At 38.6% G+C, this 13,432-nt stretch overlaps 1 protein-coding gene across 6 annotated transcripts in view; it reads left to right on the top strand.

Annotated features, from left to right (window-relative positions):
* The first annotated feature begins 706 nt into the window (after positions 1-706).
* The window catches only part of IMPACT (impact RWD domain protein), a 29,064-nt gene continuing 16,338 nt past the window's right edge, over positions 707-13,432 (top strand). The window contains exons 1-5 of one of the 6 annotated variants that reach the window (XM_014828365.3): positions 707-880; positions 1,969-2,097; positions 3,997-4,049; positions 5,727-5,789; positions 12,833-12,918. In XM_014828365.3, coding sequence (XP_014683851.1) covers positions 845-880; positions 1,969-2,097; positions 3,997-4,049; positions 5,727-5,789; positions 12,833-12,918 — 367 coding nt within the window. In that variant the 5' untranslated portion in view covers positions 707-844. The remainder of the gene's footprint in view (positions 881-1,968; positions 2,098-3,996; positions 4,050-5,726; positions 5,790-12,832; positions 12,919-13,432) is intronic. The other 5 variants (XM_044774501.2, XM_070513289.1, XM_070513287.1 and 2 more) reach the window with 5 other exon arrangements.

Below are 13,432 nucleotides of genomic sequence, written 5' to 3'. Positions count from 1 at the left end.
GCTTGATTAAGGTGTCTCCAGTAAGGCAACTGATCTAATTCACAACCGATGTATTAGAATGTATGCATTGGCGGGGAAGAAAAATGACACAAACCGACTGATGTTTTTGGATAATGAAACAATGACCCTTATGTTGATTGGCATAACTAATGTCTTGTACAAAAGTTGCTCCCAGACAAAATGTCCAAGAACACTAAAGAAAACGCTCACAACACAACAGAGAGTGGGTGGATTACGTTTTTCCGCACGCTTTCAACATTGCCGCCGGCCCTCTCCTGCTCTTCAGTTTTTGGCAAATCAAACCCACCCTTGCCCAAATCTGACAAAATCCCTCTCTTAAAAACACGTAGAAAACCTCTGCCTTGAAACGTAAAGACGAGTCTGGGGCTGTGGCCTGCAGACGAGTCCCTTCCCGGGACATGGCGGTAAACCCGACTCCCCGACGTCTTCTGGGGGTTCAGATCTTAACGAGGCCGCAGCGGGCGAGCAGAAGCCCCCAGCCCCGGCGAGTTTCCATGAGACAGAGCCGAGAAGGTCTCCGGGCAGCCCTGGGGTCAGAACGACTTCCCCTGCCGGCCGAGGGGAGAGGGATAGGGCGGGGGAGGGTATTGGGGGAGGCGGGCGCTAGACCCGGGCTGGCAGGGGGGCACGGGGACAGGGGCGGGGAGCCCCTCTCACCGCTTGGCCCGCAACCCGGAAGCAGATGCGACCTGCGCGGCGCGGGCCGGGTTGCGGTTCCGGGTCGGTCCGCGCAGCTGGCCGCACTCTGCTCGCCGCCGCAGTGCCCTGTCCGCGCGCTTTGAACCTGGGCGGGCCGCGGCCGCTGGGTTGCTCTAGGGGCCACATGGCTGAGGGGGACACAGGGAGCAGCCAGAAGCAGGTGAGGCCTCGGCGGGGCGCCGACCCCCAGGCTGGGTTCGGCCTCGCCTCGCCTCCCCGGGCCTCCCCCGCCGACCGGTCCTCTGCCCGGCGCCGCCCCCGGCTCCGCCTGCACGTCCGGGCCGCCAGCTGCTCGGGTTGCTCCACCGCGTCCCGATTTCCTGGCGCTTGTTCTCGGCAGATCGCTCCCCGGCGGGCCGCCCCCGGGCGGTGGAGGGCTCAGATTGCCTGGACGGCGTCATGGTTAACTATCAGCATGCGACTGAGCTGCTCCGGGCGGGAGGCAGAAACCCGGGTTATGCTCACCGCCCTGTCGCTGCTGGGTCACCCTCGACAGGCCATTTAAGAACCCCGGTTTCTGCCTTTGCAAAATGGGCAGTAACAACACAGATCCTAGAGCGCCCCGAGGGCCTACGAAATCTTACTCCGCTTGGCATTGAGGTTTCCCCAGTGCGTGGCTCACGTGGGCGCTTTTAAAAGCCTTTCCTGCTGGGCTATGAGGACGAAATGAGATGATACAAAGATGAATGGGTACTTTGCTTCCTATTTTCACCTTTAGGTCACTTGTTTTTCTTTTTTAACCCTAAACCAAAAGAATAATTTATGTTTTGAAGGTTTGATTACCCAAAATCCAAAAAAAATCGCCTGGCCCCGTGCCCAAATCCAAAACAAGAAAGAACGAAGGAGATACCCAGCAGGAAGATAGGGCTCCTCTGTGACAACGCTGCTAGAGAGTGGGGGTGGGGATTTCCTGTTGAAAAACAGAAAGTGGAACAGAGAAGATAGGTTTATCCTTTCACTTCTGAATCTCGCTGCAGGATATGAGAGGGCCTGGATATTTTGGCTCAGTAGTGGCCCAAAGCGCAGTGATGTAGCAAGGCTGGTTCCAGTCATTGCAGTAGAGTCTGGCAACCACCCAGAGAGCAGAACGTAGTGACCGGCTGCTAAGAACGTTTGGCAGCGTTCTTTAGGGATCTTTCATCCAGGCTAGTGATGTTAAATGCAAATACCTTATAAAGGAGTAAGGAAAACTCAGGTTTTTAGGGTATGTGCATTCCTTGACTTCTTTCCCCCATCAATTTCTTTCAGAATGAGGAAATTGAAGCAATGGCAGCCATATATGGTGATGAATGGTGTGTCATTGATGACTGCGCCAAAATATTCTGTATTAGAATTAGCGATGATACCGATGACCCCAAGTGGACAGTTTGCTTGCAGGTATTTTTTCCCCCTTCTCTACAGCCATTTTCCAGTTAAGACATTGACTCTATATGATTGACTACTGTTGTATTCCTCTAATGACTATTCTTGTGTGACTTTTTAAAAATTTGGTTTTTTTGTTGGCTTTTGTTAACGATTGATTATCTAAATGGGTGGGTAATTGAATCTCAGGTCACTCTCAAGTCATGCTTTAATTAATAGTTTCAGTCTTTCCTATCCCAATTATTATTTTTTTCCCCAGCTTTTTAAATTAAAAAGTTTTATTATTGTGGTCATAATAAGTTTATAACATTGTGAAATTTAAGTTGTACATTATTATTTGTCAGACACCATATAAATGTGCCCCTCCACCCCTTGTGCCCACCCCCCAACCCCCCTTCCCCTTGGTAATCACTAAACTATTCTCTTTGTCCGTAAGTTTATGTTCCACAAATAAGTGAAATCATATGGTGTTTGTCTTTCTCAGACTGGCTTATTTCACTTAACATAATACCCTCAAGGTCCATCCATGTGGTTGCAAATGGGACGATTTTGTGTTTTTTATGGCTGAGTAGTATTCCATTATGTATATATACCACATCATCTTTATCCAATCATCAGTCGATGGGCACTTGGGTTGCTTCCATGTCTTGGCTATTGTGAATAATGCTGCAATGAACACAGGAGTCCGTAAGTCTCTTTGTATTGTTGGTTTCAAGTTCTTTGGATAAATACTCAGTAGTGGGATAGCTGGGTCATATGGTATTTCTATTTTTAATTTTTTGAGAAATCTTCATACTGTTTTCCACAGGGGCTCCACCAGTTTGCATTCCCACCAGCAGTGTATGAGGGTTCCCTTTTCTCCACAACCTTTCCAACATTTGTTATTTTTTGTCTTGGTGATTACAGCCATTCTAACAGGCGTAAGGTGATATCTAAGTGTAGTTTTGGTTTGCATTTCCTTGATCTTTAGTGATGTTGAGCATCTTTTCATGTACCTATTGGCCATCTGTATGTCTTCTTTGGAAAAATGTCTGTTCATATTCTCTGCCTATTTTTTGATTGGGTTGTTTGTTTTTTTGTAGTTCAGTTTTGTGAGTTCTTTATATATTATGGAGATTAACCCCTTTTTGGTCCTATCCCAATTATTTGAATTATTGAAGTGTTTTTAATGTACCATTGACAGACGAGTTTCACTTCCTTTCCTTATCTGTTTAATAGGAGAAGGTCCAAACTTGGGAAGATGGCTAACATTTAAGAGGAAGAATAAGTTAGTAATGTAGATGATTCATAGAGTAGATACTTCTTTATTAATTAAGCATCAGTGTGATTAGGATAAATAAATGAAAATATCAGTATGGCTTACTGTTTTAAGGCTTATTCTTTGATGACTGCCTATACTTTCAACATAAAAGATGCCAAATTGAGTTTTTGTCAGTATTTGGTTTTATAATACTGATTTGAGAAGAAATGTATATAGTTCTCTACTAAGTGTTAGCTATTTAATGTATTTAACAATATTCAGTAAGATTTTTTTGAGTATTTCTTCAGAAAAGTACCTGGAACAGGTTATAATGTTACTCTGTTCATTTGGGGTTGGGGTATAATGCCCCTATTTCAGTTTTTGTTTTCCTTTCATTTTTGTCCTTCCCATCCTTATTTTCTAACTTTCATTGCTTTTATACTTTCTCTGCAAATAATGAGCTTGCTCTTAAAAAAAATTGGCATCATTATTAACATCATATTTAAAATAGAAGCATAAATAGGAGGAGGGAATTCTCTCCTGCGATTTAACAAAACAATGGTTTTGGTTTTTAGTTTGGCAAGTTAGAAGTTTGTCCAGCCATTAGCTTTATAAATATTTACTATTGAGCCATGATGAAATATAAACAGATTTGTTTTTAAACTGCTTTGTAGGTGATGCTACCGAATGAATACCCAGGTACAGCTCCACCTATTTATCAATTGAAGTAAGCTGTATTTCTACATTAATATTTTTATAAAGAGATTATACTTTTCAAAGCTTGTTTCTCTATACTGTACATTGTGTTTATATTAAATACCTTTCTTATCAAAATGTATATAGCCATTGAAAATACCTTTTGGGGGGCCGGCCCAGTGGCGCAGCAGTTAAGTGCGCATGTTCTGCTTCTCAGCGGCCCGGGGTTCGCCAGTTCGGATCCCGGGTGCGGACATGGCACTGCTTGGCAAAAGCCATGCTGTGGTAGGCGTTCCACATATAAAGTAGAGGAAGATGGGCGTGGATGTTAGCTCATGGCCAGCCTTCCTCAGCAAAAAGAGGAGGATTGGCAGCAGTTAGCTCAGGGCTAATCTTCCTCAAAAAAAAAAAAAACCTTTTGGACTTGGTATAGAGCATTTAAATAAAAAATTAAATTATATAAAATACACTGAAGTATGCCACTTAGTGTAAAAGAGAATCAGAAGGGCTAAAATAGCTACAGAATTGTCTATAGAGATGGGGAAGGAAACCTTCCTCTTTAGACAACCTAGGAATCTGGAAACCGTGGCCTGTAGAGTTTCTCCTAACCTGGTTCTGCTGCATAGTTCCTTAATATGTCTCTGCCTAAGATTGCCTGCCTTCCAGTAACTACCCATGGTGCTTCTCCCTGCCCATTGTTGTTGAGGAACCAGCTTCTCAGCAGCTCAAGCTTAATCTTTTTGTTTATTGAGGTCACATTGGTTTATAATGTTATTTTTTTTAAGTTTCTTGGTTTTTTCTTTTTCTTTTTCTCCCCAAGTCCCCTCAGTACATTCTAATTGTAGGTCCTTCTAGCTCTGCTATGTGGGACACTGCCTCAGTGTGGCTTGATGATCAGTGCTGGGTCTGCACCCAGGATCCTAACCAGTGGAATTCTGGGCTGCTGAAGCAGAGCAGGTGGACTTAACCACTTGGCCATGGGGCTGGCCCAATATAACATTCTCTTAATGAGTCATGCCCTCTTGGTTGCAAGTAAACCTTGATCAACCTTGCCCACTTAACCTACTAAGATATATAAACCTATGTGAACGAAATTGCATTAAATCACAGTTACTGAAATGTTTACCTACCAGTGGGATTATTTTTTGTATGAGTGTTTTAAAACCAGAAAGTAAAATTTGCTATTAATAATGGTTCTGTAATTTGTATTTTTATTTATCGAAAATGGTAGATATAGAATGCTTGTAAACATAAATACCTTTTTCAGAAAAAGTTAGTTTTTTTACATCATTTAACAACTAGCTTATTTGTTAGAGTTGTTGAGACACCAGTTATAGAAAACTGGGAAGTCCTGATAGTGTGGCAGATACTACGCATCTGGAAATTTAGATTCGGGACCTTATTATGTCACTTATGTAAACTTTGCCAGGTTTATGATATCCTGTGAACTCACTGCTGTTTTTAAAACCATATTTTAATTGAATAATATTGGTGTTGGCTTCATCCTGGTTTCCTTGGAGGACTAAGTGAGTTAATGCAAATGAAAGCATTTTGGAACTGTGTAGATTTATACAATGTAACATTTTAATGAAAATAGGTAATTTTTAAAAGGTCAGTAAAGCCAGTTTGTCACTTAATCAGTAATTTCTCTTTGAGATGTAAACCCCATTCTTGAGTAATCTCCTTTATTGTGTTTGTTTAATCTTAGTGCTCCTTGGCTTGAAGGGCAAGAACGTGCAGATTTATCGAATAGCCTTGAGGAAATATATATGTAAGTGACAAGTGATTTAAAAAGTTCTATTAGTTCTTCTGTTGGGGCTTTTATTGGAACCATGATATTTTAGGGCCTTTTCCAAACTTTTCGTTATGCTGCCTTTCCATTAACCAAAAGGATACACTTGAAGAGTCTTTGAAAGATTGGTTGTGTAGTATAATTTTATATGTACATTTGATAGGGCTTCTACTTATATACAAAAATACAGTAATATTTAGAACTAATAGCTATAGAAACACTTAGCCAGCTTGTAAAAGTAGATTCAGAGATGCTGCTCTTGTTTTGATATTTTCATAGGCTATGTTGATTGAAACTGGTAACAGCAAAATCCTAAGCATAATTACTTATTAAACTATTATATACTTTTAATGATAATTTTCTTGTATTAGGCTGTAAGACTGAGAGTCTGCATATGTGGAAGATAAACACATGGATAAAGAGAACAGATTAGTGGTTACCAGAGGGGAAGAGGGTTGAGGGGGCGGGTGAAAGGGGTAAAGGGGCACATATGTGTGGTGACGGATAAAAACTAGACTCTTGGTGGTGAGCGTGATACAGTCTATTCAGAAACTGATATACAGTAATGTACACCTGAAATTACACAATGTTATAAACCAGTATGACCTCAATAAGATGTAAAAAATTTTTTTAAAAAGACTGAGAATCTATAGATTTACTGTATTTTTCACTCATTCATTCAACAAGTACTATATGGCAGGCACTCTACTAGATCCTGGCTACACATAGTTACCAAAAACAGCAATGGTCCCTCTTTTCATGGCATTTAGAATTTACTGGTGGGAGAGAGATTACTCACAACAATGTAAAAATGAATGTAGAACTGTAACTGTGATAAGTTCTGTAAAAGAAAGATATTAATGTGGAGTACTAATTGAGTTTGAAACAAGACCTGACCTTGTCTGGGAGGTTAGCGATGGCTTATTTGATTTAAGAGCTGAGTTACTTGGGTAAAGTAAACTCCAGTGAAAGGCCACAGCATGTGCAAAGGCTCTGTGTCAAGGAGCTTGGCACATTTCAAAACAAAAAGTAATGGTGGTATGAAGTAAGAGTAGAAAAGAGCAGAGAGAAGGGAGTACAGTGGGAAAATGACCTGGCAAAGTAGATAGGGGAAGTCATGCAGAGTCCTGTAGGCCAAGTTCTGGATTTTTGTCTTTATCCTAAGACCCTGGGAAGCAGAGAAAGTTTTTAACCGGTGTGATGCCATGATAAGATTTTCGTTTTGAAAACAACATTCTATTTCTATATGAGGAACTATTGGAAGGGTGCAAGAATACATGTGAGACATGGGTTAGGAGGTTAATGCAGTAGTCCAGAGAAGAAATGACTGTGATTTGGATTAATTTTAGTGATATATATTAATTTAGTAAAACAAATTATGTTCTGGAATATCAGTTTCACTATAGTCCAGGAACAGGTAAGGATGTCTTACATGTTCTAGGTGGCCACCCCATTTGGCACATCGAGAGTACTCCCTTTGTATCCCTGGGATCTAGGCTATGGTTCTTTTCCTCCAAAATATTTAACTAAAAAAACCACTAAATCTTCATGGAATTGATTCTATTAGTTCTTTCCTGTAGGAAGTGTGGTCTTTTTTGAGTCCCAGGTTTACACTGGACTCTGGAAGTAACCAAGAACTGGACATAGCGTTAAAGAATGCCGTCATTTAGTGATTCCGTCGTCTTCAGCATATAAATATTATTTATTTCCTCAGTTAAATGTTTTCTGATACCTGTCCCTAACCTTACTGGTCACTCCAACTTTTGTGCCCTCAACAAACTTCTTTCTGTAATCTTTTATTTATGCTTATTTGCCAATTTATCTCCCTCCTTAAAGTACACTAAGATAAATATACTGCAAATTTGCTCACCCATGATGTAATTGTGCATCTTATGGTCATTTTTCACTTCTTATCTTATTGGACTAACTTTTGGTGGTGGTGAACACTTCCTCTTTCTCGAAAGTCTTCCCATACTTGGCTTCCATCGTGTTAATCATATGCATCTATTAGATTTTTCTCCTCCCTATGCACCGTGTCATGCACTCTGAAATGGCTTCCTACCTGCCTTTTCTCTGTCCAGAAAGTTCCCCCTTTACTCGGGAGATACTGTTCCATAGGACACAAGTTGCTGTTCTCCATAACAAGTGCAGTTGAGCTATTTGAGAATTAGGAAGGGTCATAATTTAGAAAGCAGCTTGTTCTAAAACCAGAATATGGTTCATGGTCTCTTGTTTATTAAAAGTGCTTGAATAAACTGTCCAATGGTATTATTTTCACACATGTAGTTTAAATAGAAATACCCGTTCTGTTTTTAAAAGTTTTGTGTGACAACTTTTAATCATATTTTTCCATAAAATCCCAGCAGTGGGCAGCAAGTAAAAAATCTTCTTGGTCTTTGAAAATTAAACATATTAGGTAAATGTGTGAATATAATTCTTAATGTTTATAATTTCATTGTGTTCTAAATATTGTTACACTATTGAGATTTTCATATTGATTTAGCATCATTTTGAATGCTAAATTTGATTTTTGCCTAGATAAGAAGATGCAGCTATGCTTTGTTTCCTCTTATGTCGGGAGGTAAAGAAGTCAGAAACCTAAGTTTTTCCAGTAAATGTTTATTGAGCATCTTCTATATGCTGGCACTCTGTTAGGAGTTTGGAATTTAAAAATTAAGATAGATGTGTACCAGTATAATATAGTGACATAATTGCTAGTAGGTTTGGACTAAGTGCTATAGTTAGAGGTTTTAATAACAGGCTGTCTCTGGGCATATGGATAAAGTTGTAAAAGAGGGTTCCATTGTGAAGGTGACCTTTGAGCATGTGTTTGCCAGGTTGTCAAAGGAAGAGAGGTTTTCTGATAGGAGGAACTGCATGAGCAGAATCACGTAGATGTGAAGCAACCTGGGATGTTCAGAGTTCAGCAAGTAGTTTAAGATACCAGGTGTGTAAATTGAGGTAGGTGTAAGAAGAAGCCTACAAGCCGGGATCAGGAGTTTGGGCATTATCTTGTAGGTGTAGGCTCTAGATGTTTTGGGCAGGGGAGTGATGTAATCAGATTTGTGTGGCAGTGTGGAGGATGGCTTGTGAAGAGTTTGAGGGAAGGGCCACCATGGAAGAGCAATCAGTAACTCAGGAGGGAGGTGGTGAAGGCCTTGATTAAGGCAACAAGAAGGTGGTTGGAGAAGAATCGTCAGTTGAAGAGATACTTAAGAATATAAACTAGGATTTGGTGATTGATTAGATGAAGACTAGTTTGCTTATCATGATTATTTTTGTTTGAATAGTGTGCATATGGACATTTTGAATATATGAAAATATTTTAGTAATACAAAAGGTAAGTAACATAAAAATACTTACAACATTATACTAATTGGTGTTGCTTAAGAGAAAAGGAAAGGGATTAAAATTTTTTTGTAGTGTTTGAATTTATGATGGTCCATTTCAGCAGTCCTTAATTTAAAATCCAGGAGAATGGTTATTTTAATTTTCCACAGTTCTTCACGTTTTGATGCATCGTGTAGTCTTAGATTTGAAAGTTGGAGAATGAGGCTTGTCAGAGCAACAGTTGCACTGGACAAAGTTAAACAGGCAAGGAAGACTTTATTCTAGGCTGTTGTAATCGGGGAGAGGCCAGGACTCGGACGCAACTCAACTTCCTGAAGCAAAAAGCAGGGGGATTTTTAAGGGCTGGGATGAGCTAGTAGAAAAGTACTGGAGGCTGTTGGAGGGAGGTTGGTCAATGAGATGTGTCCAGCACATTTAGTTACTTCCTGAGTTTGCGAATGTGTTTCTGTGTGTTTGCTACTTTCTGCTCATCAGAAGTGAGGCTCCTCTGCTCCCCCAGAGACTGGGAGACGGGGGCGCTGTCTTCCTTGATGATTACATTTCAGAACGATGGCTCCCAGGTCCTGGAGGAAGACATTCCTAGGTTGTAAAACTGACAAGAGTCATCAAGAAAGATGTCCATAATCCCAAAAGAACAAAGAAAGAATTCTAATAACAAGTTTTCTAAAGAAAATGCTGTAAGAAAAGGGAGGTCAGGGTCTAGAGTCAGGAAGTTGTGCTTGTCTGAAGTTAACCTGAGGTTAAGGCTATCTTGGTCAGGCTTCTGGAGTCAGTTTTTGAAATAGTCTGTGTTCTCATCTATAAAATGAGGATAATAGAGTAATAAAGTAGTGAGGATTAAATGATATAATTCATATAACGTACTTTAGCAGCTCTCATTTTTATTGTTCTTATTAAAAAAATCACATCATCCACCTTTGTCGTTTTGAAAATGAGATGACGAAAACTCAGAGATCAAGTAATTTGTCTAAGGTCACACAACTCAGTAGTGCATTTTAATGAGTAACTTTACCCTTAAATTGAAAAATATAAATATTGGAAAATTAAAGATACAAAACTTAGAGCCACAAGTAAAATTAGAGTCACTTTGTTTTGATCCTTCTGAATTGGATAGTAGTTATTTGAGTATAGTTACTCACAAAGTATCTCAACTAAAATGTCAGTTTTTAATCCAAGGTGGTCTTTTATTTAACTTGAAACAAATTTTTTTCAGACTTTTTATATTTAGCTACTTTACCATATTTAATTTCATAAATACAACTTAACATTTCACTCTATAATGAGCAGTTCTCAGATTTCTCAGCAGACTTCTTCCAGGACCATTGCAGGAGAGGAGGAGAGACACAGCGGGGAGGAGTCCCAGCTTTTGTCTCTTAATTTGTTTCTCATTCTGTGAGAGATTTCATTATAGTGATGGCAAAAGTTTGAAAACCTCCAAATCCTGGTAGATAATTAAAATACATGAACAAACTATTGTCATAAGAGAGAACATGAATACGGTAGTAATGACAACAGCAAATTAAAAAAAACCACCGCCATGATAGAATTTTGGGGTCCAAAGGAAAGAATAATTTTCGTTTTCTTCAGGAAACCTTTCACATGCCCTACAACTTACACTGGATTTCAGGAAGTCTTGTTAAATACTAGAGAAGAAGGAAGCATTCAATAAATGATGTTAGGCAGAAGTGCTGTTGTATATTCTGCAGGAAGCCATGGGCCAGAGGAGAGGAGATTTGGAGTTAAGGTTTAATTTCTTCTTTATTATTTGGAAAAACTAATTATTAATTGTGAAATTTCTTCCAAGGTGTCCCCGCCCCCCCAAAAAAACAAAACAAAAACAAGTCTGAATGTGAGTGTATATTCACAGAGGGATGATTTTCCTGTCTCAAAGGGTGGTTGTAAGGATTAAGCAAGGTAACAAAGTGTTTTCTCCGTGTCTTCTATACAGTAGGTGTTCAGTAAACACTAGGTATTTTCATTACTACTTTTGGTGATGATGATGATGTGAGGAATTCAAAAGAATGAGATTAGGAGATGGAAAGAATTACATACAAAACCATAAATTTGTAAGGATAAAGATTACAAACACTGAGATAAGGGGCCCAATTTTCTCATTCCCTACCATGCCTCCAGGGCTGCTATAGTGCTTGGTGTATAGGGCAGGCCCTTAAAGATTTGTTGAGTGAATTAAGATAGTTTCACTTGAAAAGAAACTACTTTTGTAAAGTAAGACAAGATGCTCTAAATCTCTGTTTTGTAGATGAGGAAACTGGGATTCAGAGTTCAGGTAGCTTACTTGCCTAAGGGCATAGCTGCTTGATAGGAGAGCAAAATGCAGTGGGCCACCCAAGCTTTGGAGTAAGTCTGCGTTCCCATTCTGGCTCTGGGCTTCGTATTTTTATAAGACTGTCTTAGACAAGTTTATTGATCTCTCTAGGTCTGTTTTCTCAAGTGTACAATTGGTAAATAATACCTACTTCATTAGACAATAATGAGTATTAAATATGTTGATATGTATAATGTACTTTGGGCTTAGGATATACTCAATACATTTTGCCTTTCTGTCTCTTTATACTTCTAAGTCTTTTATTGAGAATAGGGGATGGGAGTGGCAATTGTTTAAAAGAAACTCAACTAGCATTCTCAACTTTTTAAAACCTTTCCAGATGACTTTTGCTATCTAAAAAGACAGGTTACCAAAGCACACAGAAGATGGTTTTAGTGCTTAGGAGTTATGGGTGAGATGGGGAGGGTTTGCGGGTAGAGAATTATTTGAGAACAGTGTTGTTTTCTTCTGTATGTTTGTTTTGAAAGTTTCCTTTGGTGGGTACTGATGAGCGGTGATAAAGGGAGATAATGGTTTCAAGGGGAACTTTTAGAGGAAGGGGGTAAGGTGTTGTTATGAAGTAGTGAGGTGATTTTGTTAAACACACAAACTAAAACTTATCTAAAATTAGTGTCATTGCCTAAAGAGTAGACACTTGGGTCTTTATTTTATTGCTGTTGCCATCATTTAACATAACTCGATAGACATGAACCATGATATGTTCTTTTGCGCAAAGATCTTTTGAGATGGATTCAATTATCTGAGGCAGACAGACGTTATTTGGAACCAAAATGAATCAATTTGGGCAGTAGAATATTTTAGTCAAAAACAAAATAGGAGTATAAAGTTGTTGCATCGATTGTGTTTTAAGTCTTGTCAATTGGCTCTCTGAGGGAATTCCTCAAGTACTGTGCATTCTTGGTTGAAATAAGTATACCAAATAAGTGGTTTGAAATTGTTCAAAAAGTTTAGAAAAGCGAGCGATGATTGGACATCAATTCTGAAACTGTATCTACTGATAGAAACTAAATCACATTTACATCTATCAAATTCATCCAGTTTAAGTTCAGAATTTGTTTTTCCCCTCTTTGATTGTAATTCTTCTGCTTAGTTTAAATAAGCAATGTTAATTTTGGAGCCAGTTGGGATTGTTAATGTTGATGTAAACAATCTATATTAAATACTCATCCACAAATGTTAGTAAATCTCATGTTTTTAATAAATTCTTTTTTAAAAGGCTTGGCTAGATTGCATATTTATTAGATTGAAGATATATCTGTATTTTCTTGAATTTGAGAAGAAAGTTTTTTTAAATAACGAATTTTTCCCCTTGTATTTTGTTTAGGCAAAATATTGGTGAAAGTATTCTTTACCTGTGGGTGGAGAAAATAAGAGATTTTCTAATACAAAAATCTCAGATGATAGAACCAGGTAGGATTGAAAAATATTATCAATGCTCTTTTAACTTACAGTAATTAAGTTTTAGTGTAGATATTCTAATTGAAATTTTTAGTGAAAATCTGTATTCTGTTTTATGGTTCTATGCATGTTAAAATATTATGTTTCTCTGGAAAGTTTGTTTACTCATGTAATCAATGGTTATTTCTTTCTATAAGCTTTTGCCTCTTTGGTTTCATATTATACTCTTAGAGAAATAGAATTTTATGGTTAAAGAACTTGGGTCAAAAAATCTCTGCTTTTTTGACTATTGTTAAGGTAATAGGAGCCATGTAACATTCTTTATGAATTATTGGACTATATAAGTTAGACATTACCTTCAAATGAGTATAGTATTTATAGAAAAAGAACTTTGGAAAACACACTGACTGATATTTAGGATATAAAAATTGACTTTGAAAATTGATTTTTTAAAAACTGAAATGTAACTCACCACAATTATTCACCCTTTAAGAATGTATAATTCAATGGTTTTTAGTATATTCAA

Source organism: Equus asinus, chromosome 7 (assembly GCF_041296235.1).
Source record: "Equus asinus isolate D_3611 breed Donkey chromosome 7, EquAss-T2T_v2, whole genome shotgun sequence".
NCBI lineage: Eukaryota > Metazoa > Chordata > Mammalia > Perissodactyla > Equidae > Equus > Equus asinus.
The sequence above is the reverse complement of the archived record's forward strand: the minus strand, read 5'-3'. Positions and strand labels throughout refer to the sequence as shown.